Source organism: Hipposideros armiger, unplaced genomic scaffold (genome assembly GCF_001890085.2).
Source record: "Hipposideros armiger isolate ML-2016 unplaced genomic scaffold, ASM189008v1 scaffold_997, whole genome shotgun sequence".
Lineage (NCBI taxonomy): Eukaryota > Metazoa > Chordata > Mammalia > Chiroptera > Hipposideridae > Hipposideros > Hipposideros armiger.
Window position 1 is genome coordinate 34027 of NW_017732347.1, and position 22296 is coordinate 56322.

Below are 22296 nucleotides of genomic sequence, written 5' to 3' on the forward strand. Positions count from 1 at the left end.
TCCTTATCCAATTTTGCAATCCTCCCAAACTCACCTTTAGTTTAGCTTGGGCAGGCCGGCTCCCTGGAGGCCATCCTGAAACATATAGAGTCTCTACTACCGCAGCAATGAGGCACCCACCATGTGCCAGGCAGAGACCCAGACTCACATCTTTCCTGGAGGACTCCAAAGCCAGCTGAAGGCGACACCCACAAGAACAACTGCCATGAAGAACAGAATGAAAGAAATCATGTGATAGTCGTGTGTAGGGGGTACCATGAAAGGGGGGTTTCTCTTAGGGCCAAACACACACCCCACACCAGGGATCAGAGATCACGTTACCCACCTGCAGGATTATCAGCTGGGGCCAACTGGAAGTATTGATTGCTAATAATCAACCCTGCCCCCCAGTGTCTCCCCTAGAAATTATCTGTAGCATTGATTCATTTGGTCTTCACTGGTAGCGATCTTTATCTCCCTATCTGTACTGGAAGAGCCCAAAGGCCAAGGGGACCCTAACTACTGTGTCTTGGATGTCCCCATGCACAAGAAATGTTGAGTGGTTGAGACGCTTTGTTCCCACAGCAGGGACAAACAGTCAACCCCCCTCCCACTCCCGGTGACCCCTACTGTCCCTCTGTCCCGCCCTCACCTCCCTGGGCTCCCCACCTCCACCCTGCTTGCTCTGCTGGCTGTCACAGGAGTGGCAGAGCCGCATCTTTAAATGCTTCACTGTCTGGACTTGGTCCAAGAAGCTGTTGGACACAGAGAAACCGTCACTCACTTTCTCAGCTTCCTCCCGAAGAGTGTGTCAGAAAAACTGTTATCAGAGAATGTAAATATTGCAGACGCACATGAACAAGCATGAACACAGCCTCCTTTTTCTTGTGGTTCTCTGTATTTTGACTGAGACAGACCTGTCGCTTACCAAGGTCCTGCTCCATGCGCCTTTCCTCTGTAGGGTGTGGGAAGCGGGGGTGTCCGCATGATGATACGCCACACTGAGCGGACAGAGGCCCAAAGGAGGTGGCCACAGCACGCAAGGGGGACGGCGTGTGCACAGGGCCAAGTGCAAGGGGCGGCTGGAGCCCAGCTTGTAGCTGAGCTTGCCAAGGCTGCCTTCCCCCCACTGCCCACTCACCACGTCAGGCAAATTCACGTAAAGACACCTTCCAGGCTGGTGGGCCCAGCGTTGAGAGCAGAGGTTTCTAGACCTTCCCACCGAAATGGTTGCTAGTGAAGAACCCCCCCCCCCAAGCTCTCTGCCCTGCTGCAGGACAACGGACCACCGAGTCATCTCAGCTAGGCCTCCGGAGATGGCATTTCTCGACTGAGATGTGTTTCTGCCAGCAGCCAGTGGCTTGCATCTGGGGCTGCTCTTTGAGAATGGCAGCCCTCGAGTGGAAGGGCCCCAGGGCTGCTTCCTGACCTGCCTTCCAAACATCCACATGTGCTCGCCTCACAGGCCTGGGCAGTGCAGCCTGCTGCTGAGAGGCAGACCCCCCGTGCTGTCCTGGGAGCCCACCCTGCGAGCACAGCATGAAGACGCATCCAGTCCATCATTTCCCAGCTGAATTATTCTATCCCAAGTCCTGGGAGGCCCGCCTTGGCTTCCACTCCAAGGGCCTGAATTCATGTATTTGATCACCGATTTGCCCCCCTCCCCATGTGCCAGGGGCCGGACTGCCAGTGTTGGTGAGAGCCCCCAGCTCTCATCTTATATGACAACACCACTGAGGCCCCTTTGTTTTAGAAACCTTGGTTGATTTCAATAACTGACCATTTGGGCTACTTGCTTTTTCTTTTTTTTCTCTTCCCATGTATTAAATTCCAGCTCTTGTGTTTTCATTTCACCAATAAAGAGTGAGCCGGCCAAACCCTAGGCCTCCACCCTCGACCCCAACAAAAACAGAACCCCAGATCTGTGTGTTCTCTGTACCTGTGTGGCCTCAGGTGTGCTGTGTAACTTCCAGGTCTTGTAAGTAATAAACCTGTATCTTTTCAAAGTTTTGTGGATGGAAAACGGGTGCTATAATAAATCATACGTTCCTAACTGGGCAGATCAAGGTGGGTAGTCACGTCCCAGGCCTATAACTTCTTTAGTGAAGGGTCTTTAAGTCAGCCCTGGTCATCTCGCTTGTGCATCTGGGTTAACACACCTTTGAGATACCAGAAGTAAGACCCCCGAAGGTAACCACCTTTAAGAAAGCACATATTCTTGCAGTTCAATCCCTGCCTTGCTTTCTCCCACCCTCACGGAATCTTCCTTCAATTCCGTCCTTAATTCCAAATGCATAAAAGAAGCTGCAGACTACCATTCTGCAGAGCATTTGAGATCTTGCTTCGGGGCAATTGTCGTCAGTTCTGGCTCAAAAAACTCTCCACAGGTTTGGACGTTTCTTCCAACGGCAGTTTCCTGATGGTAACTACTGAAAAGTCATCCTGCGAACAGACTAAGAACCACAAGGGCGGGTCCAGCCACAACACTGGTTATTGATAGGCTGAGTACAAAACATCCCTTTGCCATGTAACCTCACATATTCAGAGGCCCTGGGGATTAGGACATGGACCTCTGTGTAGGGCCATTGTTTGCCGACACATTGCAGGCATCTTATGGAGGCCGCAGGCAAGAATGAGGCTGGGCCTAGAGAACAGGAAGGAACTGCGATCTGGAAGCAGCAAAGCACAGACCTGTCCCTCTCCCCTTTCTGGGCGTCTCTTTCATTTTCTCTCTTTCTCTGAAGACCTACCTGTTCTGTCTGCTCCTCAGCGTCCACCTGGCAACACACAGCCACGCCTGGGTTTTGACCAATCTCCAGGGGAGATTCTGATTGGTCCAGCTTAGGTTAGGTAAACCCCCTTTCCTCTCGCCAATCAGTCAGGGTCCCTGAGGACGCCCATGGCTGCCAAATACCACCTGTGTGGATGACAGAGCAGTTCCCAGCGATGGGGGCTAGGGGGTCGTTAGCTCAAGGGCTGAGCAGACACAACACTGACGCTTTAGGTGAAGAAGCCACTCTGTGTGGAGGAGGGAGAAAAGGATAAACGAGGAGGCAAACGCCTGTCCTCCATTTCTCCTGACTGCTGTAGCGAAGTCTCCTGGTAGACACACTTCTATTAGGAAGACAGGGTAGGAGGAGCCAAGCCAGGGCCGCCCCTCATAGGGACCATGGGGCATTCACTTCAGCTTCTGGCTGTGCAGCAGAGCTCAGCTGGGCCCACAGCACTTCCCCCAGGCCTGGTTAGTAAGGGGACAGGGCCAGGTATGGGGAATGTGCGCGGTCACACCTTGGGGATCAGAGATTTGCACACTTGTGTATCATCCTCTCTGCTTTTTGTTTGCTTGCTGGTTTTTATGATTAAGACCTTGGAATGTAGTGTGTCAATTCCCTTTACAGATGAAATTTCAAAAGCACAAGAAAGCTGCTATTTAGAACAATCTATTTTTTTTTTTTTTTTTTTTTGCAAACGGTGGCCTTGGACTTGTTTCATAGAGATTCTTACCCAAGGTTTTTTCTAAAATGAAGCACACCTTTGTGGAGTTGTGGTATCACTCAGGCAGGCAGGGGCACCTTTAGTGCTGGCAGTGGGGCTCTGTAGGGACGAGCCCACGAGCTGCGAGCTCACCAGGCTTCAGGTGACCTCTGCAATGACCTGTGGCTCCAGCAAGGCAGGAATCATGGCATGTCCAGGAAGGAGAGCTCTGCCATAAAGGGGCAAACCAGAGACACAGTCCTAGTGCCTGTGATCTAGCAAGGAGGGCTCCTACAGTGAATACCCAATTGTGATTCCAGTAAGCGTTCTGGGGGAAAAAGAAAGCACAGGCAAAGGCACAGTGACAAGACTCAGCGCCTGGGATCATGATCATCTTGTCTGATTGTGACCGTTGAGCTAAGATCCTTAGGAAGGGGAAGTTTATGGCAGGGCTGGAAATTTGTAGGGAAGGGTGTTCCAAGTGAGGTAACTGGACGGGCAAAGGGCTCGGGTGGCAGACAGCTTAAAGAATCCAAGGACGTGAGAGGAGCCCAGAGGAGCTGGGGTGGCGTGAGCCAGGGCTGGACTGCGCAGGTCTCACGAAGGATTTGGGAAATCACTGAAGGACTCTGAGAACGATCTTTGATTTTTGTAAGATCCCTTTGGCTACAGTATGAAGATTGCCGGGGTATAAGAGTATCAAGGACAGGAGACTCACAAGCTCAAATACCAGGGATAGACCCTCCCGCTACCACTGAGAGAGTGTTGAAGACAGGCCTTTTGGGGCACAAGAGGCAAGACTTGCCCTTGGGTCCCGGTCCACCCACCTGAAGTGCAGACAGTCCCTCTGTTGTTCACATTTGCTCACCTGAGTGATTCATGCATTGACAAGAGGGTGGGGCGGCTAAGAAGGCCGGCCTGAGGTTTTTCCTTAACGATCATTGCTCAGTTAATTACCTGCCCTATCTCTGCTGGAGTGATCAAGACTTTGTGTGATGAAACCCAGATCCCCGTCTTCCTGGATGCCCCTTTTCCCCATTACAGCCGAGGCACAGCAGTGCAGGGGGCTTGGTTCTCACCTGCAGGGACATGCCGCTCGCCGTCAGGACAGTGAGGTGGGGTGGGAGCGAGGGTATAAGCAGCTTCACTCAGCGAGTTCAGACAGTGGGTCTGAGAGGAGGGGCAGAGGGCTGAAAGCTAGAAGCCTGGGCAAAGTTAGATGCGGACGAGGATGGAGAGGGGAAGCCAAGTGACGCTAGAGGAGAAAAGGGCATTTCTAGACCTAGACAAACAGGAGGAAAGGGATTTAGTGACAGAAAAAGAAATAGGCAGGGTGCTGATATTGCCTCAGTGCTTCAGATCGTCAGGTATTAGCCTCACGTGCAAACAATGATACTGGCCAATTAACTCAGCAATTCTTTTCAACAAATGTTTAACCAGATGCCAGGTATCCTGCCCTACAGATACAAACCAACAGGAACAGGACAGCTGGTCCCAATTTTACAAAGCTTAGCCTGTCATGGAAAACAAACAGGCGATTACAATACAGAGTACTCAAGACCAACACGGGAGTGAAACAGGGAAGGCGCACAGGAAGGAAACCGACGACGACGTGGGAATCAAGACTTCTGGGAAGCTAGGCCTGAAAGCTGAGCATGGGTGAGCCATGTGATGGGGTCAGGGAGAGGGTCCAGACCGAGTCGCCTGTGTGAAAGCCTAAAGGTGAAATTTAAAGGTACGGGGCAGGGGGAAAAGAAGCCCTAGGGAGACAAAGGCTCTATGGTGAAGCCATGTTCCAGTTGGGGCTCTACGCTGAGGGCCATCAACACCTAGACCATAGCCTCCAAGATCACCTGTCTCCATGGCAACCATACAATGCTTGTCACATAACAGGAGCTGATTGTTAACGACTCAATGAATGGATGGGGGGCAATGGGGACCTGCTGAGGGGTTTCCCTACCTTTTAATGATTCCTAGAAATTGACAAGTCTATTAATCATAGACTTGTCTCCCATTAGAGATAAATGACTAAACTCACTCTTGCTAGTCACGCTATCACTCACTCATACTAACACAGTAGTCAAAATACAAACAAAACCAGGCCTTTGTCTGCTTTGGGAAGGGGTCTGGGAAAGGGTGAGTGAGCAGGTGAGGTGGACGGGAAATCCTGGTGATGTCACCTTTTGGCCCCGGGCTGGAATTCTCTTCCGTCTGCTCAGAAAAACAAAATGAAAAGCTGTGTGGAACACCATTTGATGAAGTTTCCGGTTTACTATTAAATTCCACTTCTCCTCAGGGAGCTCTTCCATCCCAGATAATTCGAGTAAGGACACGGCCCTTTGTATGTGAAGATGATGTTATGAGATTGTGATTATAATTGGTGTGGCTGAAGACAGGACACTCACCCTGTAAGACAGTGCTCTGTGGGTCTTGTGTTTCTGTACACCTTGTGAGCAAGGTACTAACTGCCCTTCGTTTCACACTATCTTTTCAATGATATCTGCATAGCACACAGCCTTATAAAAAGAGGCAGTGTCCTCTGGAGGTCAAGCACGTTTACTGCCCACTATGGAAGATCTGAGTTCCTAAGCCCAGGGCCCCCCTCCTGTCATGCACCCCACTGTGTGTGCACTCATTCGTTTGGGCCCACATGCATCACTCCCTTGGGACTTGGAAGCACAAGGAACTGATGCAAATATGCTGAAGCTTATACTGCTTGCTGGGCCATGAATACTAAAGTGTCCTGCAGCATCCATGAAACTGGCAGGCTAACGTGCTTGCCGACAGGTATGGTAAAATCTCAGGGCCTTCACAGACCTTGGCACACCCCTTAGAAATGGTTTACCATTACATTTCAATGTTCTTGGCCATTTCTGATGAATTTACCTAAACAATGTGGATATTTATGCTGTTGGTTATAATACAGTAACTGTTTTGAAAAGATTATAAAATCTAAAAAGCTCTTTTATACACTTTCCCAACAGCTATTTCCTAAAAGGGGTAGGAGGCCTAAGATGAGTGAACAGCAAAAATCTAAAAAGACAACAAAAAAATCAAGACAGTGAACACCGTAGAAATAACCTGGGAGATAAGCCATTTTTATAAAACACAAATAATCATTTTTAATTCTCCATATTACACGATTAGTAGTGGATTCTCTCTAAAGTAAAACAAGGACAATCAATACAGGGCAAGACGTTTTGTTTGTTTTTAAAGGGACTGCTAAGCCAAGATTTGTATCTCTGTACGCAACTGATTTTCAAAGGCGCAGAAGTGGTCTTTGATCTTTCTGAACCACCTGTCTTCAAATTCTTTCGAAGATGCAATCACCAAGGGGGTCGGGGCCGCAGAGCCGACACACTTCACCTCGGCGTGAACCTCGTCTTTTATTTTTTCTGGGGCAATATCTTCTCCCATAACCTGCAGAAGGAGGGAAAAAAAAAACCTGACCCAATAAAAGGGGCAGCAGATACAGAACGGAAGACTATGCCATTCATCACGTATACAGGATTTTATCCATAAGCAGAAATACATTAGCAGCCAGGGGACAAGTCTGACAGTTCCTACATACTAAAAGATGTTTGCTGAGCAGTAGCCACCCAAGGACCACATGGGAAAATATCCTGTGTTCTAGTCTCATCCCTTCCCTAAGTAAAGAGATCACTGAAGTGCTAATGTGGCAGCAGTTCTATTCAGCCTACAGGGAATGCCAGATCAACCTTCTCCTATCAAAGAGCATCTTCTGTTGGAAAGAACCACTGTGAGTGGTTCTCCCAGCTTGTAAAACGACTGAAAAGCAGAGCTTGGGCAGGATATAACGGCTCTGGGGGTGGGGGTGGGGCTGGGGAGGTGTGCAGAGATTCTTTCTCTTAGAAGTTCTCCAAAGAAGTCAAAGGCAGCAAACCGTGGTGTGGCAAGTAGCTGTGCCCACCCTTTCCTGACCCAGGGAGGCTCAATCCCTTTAGAAATGTTACCACGGCAACCACAGGGATGTCAGGAGCACAGGCTTGGCCTCTGATAGAACAATACTGCCCCCTACTGGTAAAAATCAGGCCCGGATTCTGCGGTTAGTTGCTCTTTGATAAAACACCCACAAAGTTAAGTTGTAGAAAAAGCTGGCACCTGAACCCACTGGGTAATTAGTCCATCTTTGGTAAGAACAGTGACTCAAATTAAGTCCCAAGACACTTCATATACCGTTTGACAGGGATGGTGTAGAAGGAATTCAAGTCACTTGGATGTGGACTAGATGATCTGTTTCCTGCAAACTCTGAGAGCCAATGTGTTCGTGAAAACTCAAATTATAATGGATTAGAAGAAGCACTCAAAGAACAGTTTCCATTGGCTTTAAATCTCCGAAGACTATATACTGTTTGAGGCAAGAGCCAATGAGATAAGTAGCTTAACCTGGCAACTGTCGGCATTTATTAAAGCACAGCATTTTTTATCAATTCTAATTTTTGTTTTCATATTTTAACATTTCTGAAGTCAAGATGTATCTTATAACCACAGGCTGTCATAATGTAAATGGTATCTTATTTTTCTTTTAGTGGCACATCAATAATGATGTGTCTACAATTGATGATGTCTTGGACTCCATGAAAGGTAGTATATTAAAATCTGGGATTCAACACCAAAGGTCTTTTATTTTTTTAAATATATAAAAGAGAACTGAAAAACAGTAATACTCAAACAATGTACTATTCCAAAACGAGGGATCGGCAGGTACACCATTCACAGGTGTCAAAAAATCTGCAAAAACATTTGGCCATATAAAAATGTAAAATTTCTATACACCAAAAAAGATCATAAACTTCAGAAAATATTGTACCACATAAAAGGTTAGTAAGCCTGGGATAGAGAGAGCGCTCTTAAAAGTTAATAAGAAAACCAGAAACATGCAAACAGAATAATGAAGAAAAAGCACAACTAGATATTTCACAAAACATAAATGGCCAATAAATATATGAAAAAATTGTTCTTCTTAATAGCAATCAAATAAACATTGATACTAAAAATAGCTATTTTTACCAATCAAATTGCAGATTTCAAAAAGTAACATTTAGTTGATCAAAATAAAATTGTTTTTATAGGTCAAAGTGATTGAATATTGACAATTTCATATGGTTCAACCTAATACCTAGGATTAGAGAAGGAAAATCAGAATTCTCAGACACTGCCAGAAAATATGTAAATTAACCAACCTTTCTGAATGACAATTTGGAAATCTGTTTCAAGTCTTTAAAATGTTAATATACTTTAACCCAGTGATTCTATTTCTAGTAACTAGTTTAAAAGGGAGAAATACATACATTTACTTTTTTGCAAAGACTTATTAAAATAGGTACTATATTTGTTAAATGTTCAATATAGAGGACTTAAGTAAATAAATGAAGCTCACCGAAAGCTATAACTGGACTACTATCCAGCCATTAAAAATTATGTACTCAAAGTAATATTTAAAAATATAGGGTCACAATCATGACAGTGTTAGGTTAAAAAAAACAAAAAACAAAAAACAAAGTATGAAATGAAATGTACAGTTTGATAGTTCCTCAAAAAGTTAAACACAGAATTACCATGTGATCCAGCAATTCCATTCCTAGGAATACATCCAAAAGAGCAGATACTTGTATGCCAACGTTCACAGCAGCATTATTCACAATAGCCAAAAGGTGGGAACAATGCAAGTGTCCATCAACAGATGAACGGATAAGCACACAGATGAATGGTGTGTGTATAGTACATAGATAAATGCAATGGAATATTATGCAGCCATAAAAAGGAATGAAGTTCTGACATGCTACAAAATGGATGAACCTTAAAAGCATAACGCTAAGTGAACTAGAAGGACAAACGTTATCATGATTCCACTGAGATACGGAGACAGGCAAATTCACAGACGCAGAGAGCAGATTAGAGGTTACCTGGGGTTGCGGGGAGGAGGGGAGTATTGTTTAACGGTTAGAGTTTCTGTTTGGTGTAATGAAAAAATTTCGGAAATAGTGGTGATGGCTGCACAACTTTGTGAGTGCAATTAATGCCATTGAATTGCACACTGAACAATGATTAAGATGGTACATTTTATGTTATATTTTTTATCACAAAGAAAGAGGGGAAAGGGAAACTGTGATAGAATAAAAGAGATGCAAGCGACAGAAGAGCCCAATACAGTATAGGGACCTTATATGGCTCCATATTCAAATAAAACAACTATAAGGAAACAAAGGGAAAAAAGTAGGCAATTGAAGAATATTTAAGGATAAGGGTCATGCTCATGTCACAATGTCAAAATTAACAGCACAAAATGAAATGTACATTATAATCCCGATGAGGGCCCTGACATTTGTCTCTTTTAAAAGCTCCACGGGTATTTCACATGCGTTGTCCAGATCAGTCCACAGATGTGCTGAGCACGGTGAAGGGCGTGAGGATGTTTTAAGACATCTTATAAGGATGTCTTCCTTGTAAGGAACCTAAGAGCTAGTAGAAGAGATGACATATTTTTGTACTTTCTTTCAGGGCCCAAAGGCCTATCTATTTAAGCAATCCCTCTGAGCTCAGATGAAGACCAGGACATTCAGGAAAAGCTTCCTAGAGGATGTGGAACTTCAGCTGGGTCTCTGAGGATAGGAATATAAGTAGGTGGAGATGGGAAAACCCACGGCAAATTTGTTACACATGGGCCGTTAGTCTAGTGGAAGCAAAAGATGTGTGTAAGGAGCTACGAAGTCATGAATTTGGGGTTACCCTCTGGGAGGCCTCACTATCAAGGCCTTTCACCTAGACCTGACCTCTGAGGGAATGATGACACACTGCAGTTTTTAAGCAAGCAGGTAACATGATCGAAGCAAGGTCTGAACCCAGCAGCAACTTTCATGACAGATCTGAGGGGAGAAAGCAAGGACAGACAAGCTGGGAGGTCACGGTGAGACTCAAACGTGAGGTGGTAAGGACCATGGCGCCAGCGGTGGAAGAGAAATGAAAGGCGGCCCCTGAAGGGAGGGCGGGCTTGGTGTTTGGCTGGAGGTGAGACTACAGAAAAAGAGGCCCACACATATCGGTAGAAGAATGATGGACAGGATCAATGAAAAAAATAAATCTAGAACAAAGAGATGGTTCTCCCCAACTCCTCTCTGCTTCCTCTCAACCAATAGTGACTGATGGCCACGTCTGTGGAAGGCTGGGCACCATGCTGGGCACGGACGGAAGAATGGCTGAAAAGGGTTTTGATGAATGGGTCCATTCTAGACATTCTGTATTTGAAGTGACAGTGGAATAATCAATAATCATCTCATGTTAATCACCTCGTAGGTAATTAACCTGAGACGTGCAACAAATACTCCAGAGATCGGACTAGGTACAGATTGGAGGGTGAGCAGCCCAGTGGTGACAGCTGAAACTCTACGCGTGGTTATGATTTCTGGAGGGGAAAGGCACAGGGAACAGAGAACCTAAGTGAAACGTCAGAGAACGTCATTACTTAAGACACAGAGGAAACCAGTGGCGTCTCAGGAGGAATGCTAAGAAACAGAGGAGAAAACCAGGCCAGCGTAACCTCTTAGACGTAAAGACAAGAGGATACAGAAGCAAGTGGTCGATGGCGACAATGCTATAGAGAGATGAAGGAAAACAAGAGCTGAGGAAAGGCTCCGGTGAAGTTCGGAGGTGCGGGGCACCTGCGCATGCATGTCTGTGGGCTCAAGGGAAAGAACCCACAGAAGGGGGAAGGCTGAAAAAGGCTCCCAGAGAACAGACAGGCGAGCCTGATGCCCGAATAGGGAAACGGAGTCCGAATGGGAGCTTAGCTTGGGGAAGGAAGCAAGGGGCCCGGCAATCACCGATGTGCAGTCGGTATTTCTTAGTGACGTCAGGATGGACATGGGTAGAGGTGTTCTCACGGGGCAAGTCCCTGAGCTGTCAAGTTTCAATTATATTCTAGAAGGAACTGGAGTGAAAAACTAGAGGGCCATCTTAAGAAACGTCAACAGCACGGTTTTTAAAAAGCTAATGACGGTTTTCAAAAAATGGAATGTGAATGTCTCTGCAACCATCAAAGTGGCGACAGGGTGGAGCAGACAGAAAACAGACGTGCAGCTGGCCGGGTTCCAGGGCAGCTCTGCCACTTAAGATCTGACCTCAGGCAAGTCACAGCCTCTCTCAGCCTCATTCCCTGTGCTACCCGTTACGAGAATGAATGGAAGGGAAAACATACAAGAGGGCTGCACAAATGTCAGCATGCTTTCACTCGTTTATTCAGCACTGACAAAACAATTACTGGGCATTTCTGATGTTCAAGCAGGCAGGTGCGCACATGCCCTGACAGGTAAATGAAACACAGCCCCTGCCTTCTGGCTTGCAGCAGGAGAAAGGTGAAGAGGCCGCTTTGAGGGATGAAGTGATCAAAAGGCACGTAAAGGAGGGAGACAGAAGCCCTTTCGCGGATGAGATTTCACCACTTTTTAAAAAATGGTGCGGGAGCCAGGAAAAACATGTGGACAGCGCCTCATTTCACATAAATCCTAGGGGACATACTCACCTCGGCTATCAACAGCAAAGTGTCTTCTTTGAAGCTGAACGCTTTCATTTTATCTTCAATTTCCTGCTGAGTCCTCAAGTTCCTCTCCAAAGCAAACGATGTTTGCTGAGACTGGGTGAGCTGAAGCAACAGCCTGAAAAACAGCGAAAGTCCCAATGTGCAGGGTCCGCAAAAAGGAAAAGCAGTGAGGAAACGCACAGAGATCGCCAGGCATCCAGCTCCGCAGAAGGCTCTCAGGCGCCTCTGAACCCCTAAAGCTCCTTACTCTGAACAAATGGCCCATACCCACACTTGGCTGGCCACCAAGTCCTGTCTATTCCATCGTGCAGTGCCATCCATGTCCTTTTGGATTACCACTGCACTATCCTAGGTCAGGTCCTTGTCACCATCCGCCGACGATCCCACAGCCCCTTCACTGGTGTCCCTAGCTCCAAACGCCTACTTCCAATACTCCTTCTCAGCCACCAGGTCTCCCCCTTGAGATCACAGCTCCTGTCACACCACTTCAGCATTTAAAGCCTTCAAATACTCTCCCGGCCTTCAACATGACATTTAAAGCCCTGTGCTAATAAAAACAACAACAGAAGTACGACATTTACCAAATGCTCACCACACACTGCGCGCTACAGTAAGTGCTTCAGGTACTGTCATTCCCACACCCCCACGAAGGAGGCATTTCCCCCATTTCCTCTTTGTCCAGATGAGGGAACTGGAGGTCAGAGAGTTTAGGTCATTTGTGCAAGGTCAGTCAGCTAGCACGTGGAGCAGTCCAGACTCATTATTCAATGACAACAATGTATTAGGTTTCTTAAAATCAGATCTGACCCCAAAGTCCTGCCTCCTACGTGACCATGCCACCTTGGCCTTGTGGTCTACAGCCTACACCTCTCGAGCTCCTACCACCAGCGCTGCTCTCACCACCACACTATACGACAACGCGGCTACACTGCCTCTCACTCCTTGGGCTGTGCGTTCTTTATCTAGCATGGCTCTCCTCATCTGGGAAATATTCCATGGTGTCAGCAAGGTGTCCTGGAAAGAGCCCAGGCTCTGGAGTCACAGACCTGGGTGGCCACTCTGGGCATGAGTCTAAATTAGTTTTCTAGTCCCTACAGTGGGACCCCAGCATCTAGCCCAGGGAGTGAGGATTAAGATGAAATCATGCATACAAAGCATCTAGTCCACATGTATCTATACAACTGACAGAGGCATCGTTCCTTCTGTAAAGGCTTCCTTCTTCCTGCTACACTGACCAGCCCCCGCGTGCTGAGCGCCCGTGCTGCCAATCACTGACTCCATGTAGATTCTCCTCAATACAATGAGCTGTGTAAGGAAAGGCACGCTTTTTTAACGATCTTTATGACCCAGCACCCAGCACAGTTGTCACTCAATGTACTTCTGAATTAAAGTGACACAGTCAACACTGAATAAACATCTGAAGAGTTTAAAATCTATCAAATGGGTATCACTCATTCTCAGTAAGCCTCAGCCAGCGCATTACTCAATATTTCTTGAATTCTCCAGAATTAAAAAAGAAAAACAACAACTCGGTGTTTTTGGTGTCATTTGAGGCCCGAGAGAGTCTGTTTCTCTCATAAATTACAGAATTGGTCAAGCGTATTCCCCCTTTCCCTTATACGCTCTAGATTCAAAGGATTTGGAGTCCCTGGACCATGGGGCTTCTCTGTCGAATAAACACTGTTTATTCACATTAATAATAGTGATTCAAATACAAAAGCAGGTTTTCTTCTTCAGGTTTCTGGGGAACATGTGAGTGAAAAATTCCTTGTTGAAAACATCTCTTCCCTCTTTGCTAATGTTTCATACATTTAATTTTCTTTTCCTATTTTTAATGGTTTCCAGTTTTAATTCTTTATCTTGAGTAATGATACAGGTTGTATTGTTGAGCAAATATAGTTTTGTTTCTAAATCTTACCTATTAAAAGGACACGTTCAAAAAATAAATAAAAAAATAAAAGGACACGTTCAAAGGATTCCATCTAGGCCATAGGAAAAATCTCAAAAACATGTACCAGCATCTAGCCTAGAACTTGTCGAAATTACAAATTAGAAAAATAAAACCTTTACTCTGAGCTTAGTACCATGTACTGTTTAATCCACTGTCCGTTTACCTGGTTCGTATGAAAGAGGCACATGCTTTCATCTGAATCTCTGGCAACACTGCTTCTCTCTTTCTGGCCACAGAGTTTTGAATATTATTAGGATCTTTCTCATTCTTCTGGTTATTACCGCTGTTTGCTTCCATAGAAAACACAGAGCTCTCGGGCAATGTTTCAGGGAAACACAAAAGACAGTCTTTTCCTGAATGTGGAAAGGAGGATTTGATACTTTTGTCACTTGAGGTGAAACTGTTCTGATTGTGAGATGACGCAATCGGTGCTGGGAGAGCTGGCCCCAGATTCATGTAAGCCTCTGCCAATCGGCCCCAGTTCCAAGGGTTGAAAGGATGCAAAGAAATCAGTTTCTGTAGGCAGAAAATGGTTTTCTCCACGTTCTGCAAACTTGAACAGATAGCAAGCTCGAGGCAGAGCACAGTGGTTAAATGGTCTGTGTTGGTTGCTTTATTTTCCTAGGGAGAAAAAAAAGGTCCAAAACTTTAAACATGTAAACATGGAGATTCCTAAAAACCCAAGGTGTATATGTTGAAAATCCAAAGTATCTTTCATCAGCTACACAGGCAGGGTGAATGAAATATTTTTCAACAGATCTCAGTTTGCAACCATAAACCTAGAGAAAGAAATGCCACCTAGCAAAATAAGCACCCGTCATCCCCAAACATCCAACTGTCATAACAATAACATCACATGATCGTGGCCTGACAAAGTTCAGCACCAAAACCATAAACGTCAGTTTATTTCCAATTTTTATTATAATCATTATTGTCTTCAGCCAGGCAGCTGAGAGAATCAAGCCAACTTTTCTATACTCTGGGCTAATGGTTCCATTTTAATATTCCAGGCTTTTTAAAAATCCACATGGTAATTTCCTTGAGGATTCAAACGAACTGTTTCCAAATTTTCCTTGGCTTAGACATCTTAGGCAGGACAGCCCTGAAGCTCTAAGTGTTTCATGCTGCATCATAATTGAATCCAAATGTTTTCCCTTCTAACTGTGACCAAGGCCAGTTAGTTCTGGCCAGAGGGGGTTGCGTGGTTTCCTCCTGATCAAAAAATCCTTTTCAAGTCTCCTTAACCAGAGCCAGCACCTCTTACCTAACTCGCCATATGGCAAAAACCCCACTGGGTTAGGGACAACAAGCCTTCTTTTTCTAATGTATAGCCTGTGGGGAGCAGGCAGCAGATGACAACGGCCTCTCAGCTGACTTTACATCTAAGGAAAACCTGGCCTAGTGTCCAGATCGAGCCACCACAGAGAACTGCGCTGAGTAAGAAATACGAGTAAAGCTACCCAGAACACAGCCCAAAGGCACTGGCAGACCAGCGAGTGAAAGCTTGGGGAGGCTTCTCAATAGTCATGTATTGAGCGAAAAGAGGAAATAAGGCCCCATACAACCTATTTGGCTACACTGTACCCTTCCAATGACAGGACTGATGTGGTTTTATTACTACTGTGTAGTATTCTGTCCTTCCCAATCAACGAGTTAAGTTACAAAAGCAATTTTGTTCAATGTTGAATTCTACTAGGAGTACAGTACCTGGGCCATAACAGGTAAGGTTAATACCTGTTGGGTCATATACCTTCATGTCTTTTATTTATTTATTTATTTATTTATTTATTTTTAATTTTTCTATTTTTTCATTGGGGAACAGTGTGTTTTTCCAGGACCCATAAGCTCCAAGTCGAGTAGTTGTTTCAATCTAGTTGTGGAGGGCACAGCTCAGCGGCCCATGTGGGGATCGAACCGGCATCCTTGGTGTTATGAGCACTGCGCTCTAACCACCTGAGCCAACCAGCCACCCCATGTCTTTTATTTTTAAGGAAAGCAGCATGTATAGATAACCTATAACAAATGCTACCTTTCTTTTACAACCAGTCTGTGGTGCTTTGTACTCTAAAAACATTCTCATACTGACAAAACAAGTGTGTGTTGCAGGAGAGATTATTACATACAAACCATCACTTTGATGCAAGGGTTTTGACAGCATAACTAGTAAATAACTGTGGAAATTAAATTCCATTTAAATGAGTTTGTGTGATTTTTCCAGAATGTCGCAACTCCTTCTGTAATGTGATGATGATGCTATAGTTAATATTTATTGGGTGCTTAGAGTGTGCCAAGCACTATTCTAAGTGCTTTACTCATTTAGTCCACATGACAATCCTTTAAAATAGATTTTGTTAATATCCCCATCCTATAGATGAGGCAAATGAGTCACACAGCTAATGAGTAGGAGAGCTACAGTCAGTCACACTAGGGGTCACAGAATAAAGGGGGCTTCAGAAGCGCTGATGCGCACGTTCACTGGCTTAGGAGTCTCCCACTAGACACTTAACTAGCACTCTGTGTGCGGGGTCAAGATATGGTTTATCTGTCTCCTTAGCACTGAACCCAGAATTGGGCACATGGGGGGACTGAAATAAATGTTTGTGGAGTCATAAATTAAAAAAAAAGAGACATTTACTGATTTACTGTCAGAAAGCAGTTTTCTTACCACAGTTCATCACATGAGCACATTAGCCACTATATAAGATGTTTAAATTATTTGTTTAAGAAATAAGTTCTATTACAAATTTTACCCAAAAATCATTAAAAAGAGAGGTGAATCAAGTGCAATAGAAGTTGTGATCATTAAATGTTCATATCCTGACAGGCACTCCAGGATAGTTTAGTCTCTTTGTTCAATTCTGCATATTGACCTGTCCCCTTACAGAACATGAGGGGACAATAACCACTGAGACAAAAAAACGGAAATGGTCCGGAGCTAATAACAAGATCTGCGAGTAGGGGAAAAAAATTAAAATCAAATTTAAAACCAAGCACAGGGTACCAGGAAATAAGAAAACCACGCAGGCAGCCGGGTGGCTCAGTTGGTTAGAGCGTGTGCTCTTAACAAGGTTGCCTGTTCGATTCCCATATGGAATGGTGGGGTGCGTCCCTCTCCCCCCTACCCCGCAACTAGATTGAAAGTAGAGACTGGGCTTGGAGCTGAGCTGCTCCCTCCACAACTAAGATTGAAGGACAACAACTTGACTTGGAGCTGATGGGTCCTGGAAAAACACAACATTTTCCTTTCCCAATTCCTCAATAAAATCTTTTAAAAAAAAAGAAAAAAAGGAAGGAAAAAAAAAAAGAAAACCATGCAAATAGGTAGTGTCCACTGGGATCATATGAAGAGACCCAAAGGAAGAGGTGAGGCCCACTAACCTATGCTGCCCATTTCCTTCTCCCAAAAGTCTTCCCCAGTGGGGTGCCCAGAACTTGGAGAATAGTTCTCAGTGTCCTGCCGGGAGCTGAAGGTCTTCTGAATGGTCTTCCTCCTGCCTGGTAACTGAGCTACAGCTACGGAGACCTGGAACCTGCTGACGGGCAACAGATCTTTCTCTGAGCCACAGAAATGGAGAGTTGCCAAGCTAGAAGGAACCACAGAGCTAATCTAGCCCCTGACACTCACCTAGCTGCCACGGTCTAGGCAGGGAGGACAAAGCACAATTGTGCCTGATGTGCAAGAGATGCTAGCGAGAGAGAGGTGATGGGAGAGCAAACAGTAACAAAGGATGGGTGACTGAAGTCTAGAAAAAGGTACCAAAAGGGCCAACGTTGCTGTTAATTTGCAGACCAGGGAGACCGAGAATGAACATTGTTAAATCCCACCAAGTTCACTGTTCGTGCCATGCGCTTCCTTAACAATAAAGCAATCTTTTTCTCCAGCTTAAGAATTAACCCAAATTTACTAGAGGGGAGAAAAAGAAAAACCAAAACACAGCTATTTCCCATGTTCTGAAGACAACGACCACCAAGGTTTCCTCTCACTGCAAGAGCTTGAGGTCCTGTGAAATGCACCCCTCAGCAAGCAAATTTAGGGATTTCTCTTAGTGAATGAGAGGAAGGACAGCTCAACTGAACACATATTTTCGGCTGACCTCAGGTCAATGAGATCCACAGCGTTCAAGATCACTGTCTGGGTGCCTCATTAAGTCCCTCTGATGAAGAAAACTGGTCATCTATAAACTACTACTGGTCAATTTAAGACTAATCCTCATGTAAAATTTACACCAATAACCACAGAAGTAAACCACTGATGCCTTAATCTGAAAACAGAAACAAGCGGAATCTAGAATTGCAAAGAAATGTTTTCTTTATCCCTTAAAAAAGAATCTGCAAATTCCATTTAAGAAAAAAAAAAAACAAGACTATCAAAGCTTGGCTTAGTATGATATTTCATCATTTTTTTTCCTGTTTATGAAAGTAATACACGTTCACTGTAGAAACTTTGAAAAATGAAATCTAAAAAAAAAAAAAAGAAGAAGAAAACAAATCACTGATGATCTTTCCCCTCAGTATTTACTCCTAACAAGAGTAAATTTGCAAATGAGATTTTTCAGGCAATGAAGAATTTTGAGCATAACCCACAGAATATTACAAGGACGTAATTATGTCCCGAGCTCCAAACTATTCATCCTAATAAAGTTCTTACACCACTGACAATTTTCTTCTGCTTTTCCAAATCCACAGATTTTGCTGCTGGCAAGAAGTTGTTTTTTGCCTTGTTTTGTTTTTTAAAAAGCATTCAACAACCCTAAAGCAATAAATGAAAATAAGCAAATAAAGCCACTCACCAAGTTTGTAGCAATCTCCAGTGCTTCTGCGTGCCTTCCCAGACGAGCGAGGCAGCGAGCCTGCCCTTCCTCCACATCCCTTTTCATGGCAACATTTGTAGGCGGTAATTTTTCAGAGATACTGGAATATTCCTGCAGTGCTTTCTGGCAAGTATTTGTTAAATAGAGGAAATGAAGATAAGGGATGAAAAGATGGAAAACATAGTAGAAAAAAAGGATTCAGTTATAGGGATGTTTTTTTTTCCCAGGCAGAAGGTAATGTTATAACTGACCCTACAATGAGCTAAGGATGACTTGACTATTTCAGTTAGTACTATTTTTTTAAAAGGCACAGAAGAAACGTCTGGAGAATATAATCACTACTACCATGGAAAACACTGCAGTATAGCAGGAAGAACATTCTGGAGCCAAACAGACCAGGGTTTGAATCCTGGTTTTGCCACTAACTTGCTGTAGTATAACCTTTTCATCAGCAAAATAACAACAGGACTCTGGTGAGATGAAATGAGGTCACATTTTAGGGTGCCTTCTTTGCTCCTGTGGCACCATGAGATGTCTGTGCTGCAGGCTCCCGCGTAATGAGATAGAGCGCCTGGGGAAACCGACCCATAAGGACCCCACAAGACCCCTACAGTGCAGTTACAAGGAACGAAACAAATTATCTAGATCCTCTTAAAAAAGGACAGAAATTTGGGATTCGAATTACAAACACATATCAAAAGATTAAATTCATCTTCACAAACAACACATTCATAATTCAGTAGCCTGTTATTTAAATATGCCGTAACTAACAGGAGCCCCAATCAAGCAGTGCAGCCTTATGTACGCTGAATTCTACCTGATACTCATGCCGTCTGTAGGCCAGGTCGCCTTTGAATTTCTTGATCGTTAGAGCTTCAGCATCATCACTGCTCCCCACCTCTTCATAAAACCACTAGAAATTGTGAAAATAGCAGAGAAAGAAGCTATGCTCCTCCACCTCATACTCAGAAGTCATTTCCCATATGTAATTGATTAAACCTCAAAAAAAGGGTATACTTCTTCAGGATGGCACTCAAGAGGAAAACATCGACGCGGGACAATTTTAATGATGGCCCAGTTTTTATTAAAAACTGTCGCAATTAATAAACATATCAATAAAAAAAGAAGCTCAAAAGTATACATGGTTTCTTTCATCCCTAGCATTTTCAATACGGGGTTGTGGTGCCTGGGAACCTACATTTAACTAGCACAGTTCCTACTGGTTCTTTAGACTGACAGATGCTTTCTGGTAGAGAAATTTTAGAGTGGATGCAATAGGGATTGACACCTCTTTAAGGAAAGGGCATAGGAAAGAATTATCATTATAGTGCTATAACGAGCATGTCGTAAAAGCAATAGGTAGAATGGATCTAAGCAAAGAGGAGAGAGCAAATAATTAGAATGAAAGGAGGATTTTGGGGGGCCCTGCCTGCCCGACTGCAGAATCAGTGAAGGTACTTGGGAGTTAGTGCGGATTTTAGAGCCATAGCGGGACCCTCCAAACGCCAGGTGCACGTTAGCTGCTGACAGCTTGGGGGATTCCTCGCGCTCTCGGGCGCAGAGTGGGCTGAATCCACCGAGTGGGGCTCGGGGCACGCCCGTTCCCGCTGGTGGAAGGGATAACGGGGAGGCCAGGTGGGCGCAGGGTCAACCCGGAGAGGACGAGGCCCGGGGGCCGGGTCGAGGCCCAGAGGCCCCGCCCTCTTACCTGCGGCTCGCAGCGCTTGGCGCGGTAGGAAGCCGGCGGTCCAGGCCGCTGCTCCGGCCTCTCCTCGAACACGGAATCCTCGAACTCTCCGCCCAGCAGCCAGCAATCAGTCTCCATTGCGCGCCCAAGGTGGGAGCTCCGAGACGAGGCGGTGCCTAGGGCTGCGCCCACACGCGAGCCAACGCGGAAAGGCGGGGCCGCCAAGGCCCAGAGCGCGGCATGCTGGGACTTGTAGTCTCCGGAGGGGGCCAAACCGAGACTTGGTCGGCTGCAGGTTGGGAGTTGTTGAGCTGGGATTTTTATCTGACTCACAAACTGACCGAACCCCAGGACAGTTTGACTTCTCCCTTTCAGGAGATGGACAGAGCAAACCTTATATGCACGAATTAGAAAGCACTGGCCCCAGGACAGCTGTTTGAAACCGGTAGGTACCATTTTTTTCAACACTAACAACATTCCTGACACTGTTAAGCACTTTCTTTGCACTTTTTATATCCTTTCTTTATGAAAGGCACAGTGATTCTCATTTTGCAGATTAAGATATTATGGTTTAGAGAGATTAAGTCACTTGCTTACGTATCTAAGAGCAGGAGAACAAGCGAGTCAGTATTCTCCATGTACCCAGAGAAAAGACATCACCAATGACAAGGACCAGAGTAATTCACTCATTTATAAAACAGAGGACTTAGAAATTTTCTCTGGGGGCTCCATAGGGGAGCATTAATTCTGCCTGGAGAAAACATCAAATCCCATAATTCTAAGACTAGTATTTATTAACATTCTTATACTTTCAAGATGTTCCTTAAGACTGGAAAGCAGAGCCTGTTGACAAAATACCGGCCAATATTGCACAGTATTACTGTGCCATGTTACACAGCAGGTAATAGACATGGAAATTTCCTCTGGTTTTCCTCCTGTTGGTCCACACTCTCACTAATTCCTCTTCCCCCATTTGTCTCCCAGGTTTCTTTCTTTAACACAATTTTCTACTCTACACACTCTCGCTCTAGGGGAACCTAATCCACTCCCCAAGGTTTTAAAATCCATCTCTCTGCTGATGACTCCCCAAATCAGGTACCAGCCCATATACCCAGTAGTCGTGGTGGAAAGCTCTACCAGGACAGCCTCCAGGCATTAGATACTGAGGAGTTCAACCAGAGAAGGGCCGTTAAAAAAAAAAAAAAAAAAGTTTGTTTTCCCATCAGAAATGTAGCTAATCTAGCCCCTGACACTCACCTAGCTGCCACGGTCTAGGCAGGGAGGACAAAGCACAATTGTGCCTGATGTGCAAGAGATGCTAGCGAGAGAGAGGTGATGGGAGAGCAAACAGTAACAAAGGATGGGTGACTGAAGTCTAGAAAAAGGTACCAAAAGGGCCAACGTTGCTGTTAATTTGCAGACCAGGGAGACCGAGAATGAACATTGTTAAATCCCACCAAGTTCACTGTTCGTGCCATGCGCTTCCTTAACAATAAAGCAATCTTTTTCTCCAGCTTAAGAATTAACCCAAATTTACTAGAGGGGAGAAAAAGAAAAACCAAAACACAGCTATTTCCCATGTTCTGAAGACAACGACCACCAAGGTTTCCTCTCACTGCAAGAGCTTGAGGTCCTGTGAAATGCACCCCTCAGCAAGCAAATTTAGGGATTTCTCTTAGTGAATGAGAGGAAGGACAGCTCAACTGAACACATATTTTCGGCTGACCTCAGGTCAATGAGATCCACAGCGTTCAAGATCACTGTCTGGGTGCCTCATTAAGTCCCTCTGATGAAGAAAACTGGTCATCTATAAACTACTACTGGTCAATTTAAGACT

General features: G+C 45.0%; 1 protein-coding gene across 1 annotated transcript; it reads right to left on the minus strand.

The window, feature by feature from the left end:
• Window positions 1–6535: 6535 nt before the first annotated feature.
• On the minus strand, window positions 6536–20676 carry CUNH8orf76 (chromosome unknown C8orf76 homolog). The gene is made up of 6 exons (XM_019631406.1): window positions 20481–20676; window positions 19590–19685; window positions 18752–18895; window positions 14125–14582; window positions 11993–12125; window positions 6536–6873 (listed from the first exon to the last, which is right to left on the minus strand). Exons 1-6 carry the CDS (start codon window positions 20595–20597, stop codon window positions 6676–6678), a joined length of 1146 nt encoding a protein of 381 aa, XP_019486951.1. The 5' UTR covers window positions 20598–20676; the 3' UTR covers window positions 6536–6675.
• Window positions 20677–22296: the final 1620 nt, after the last annotated feature.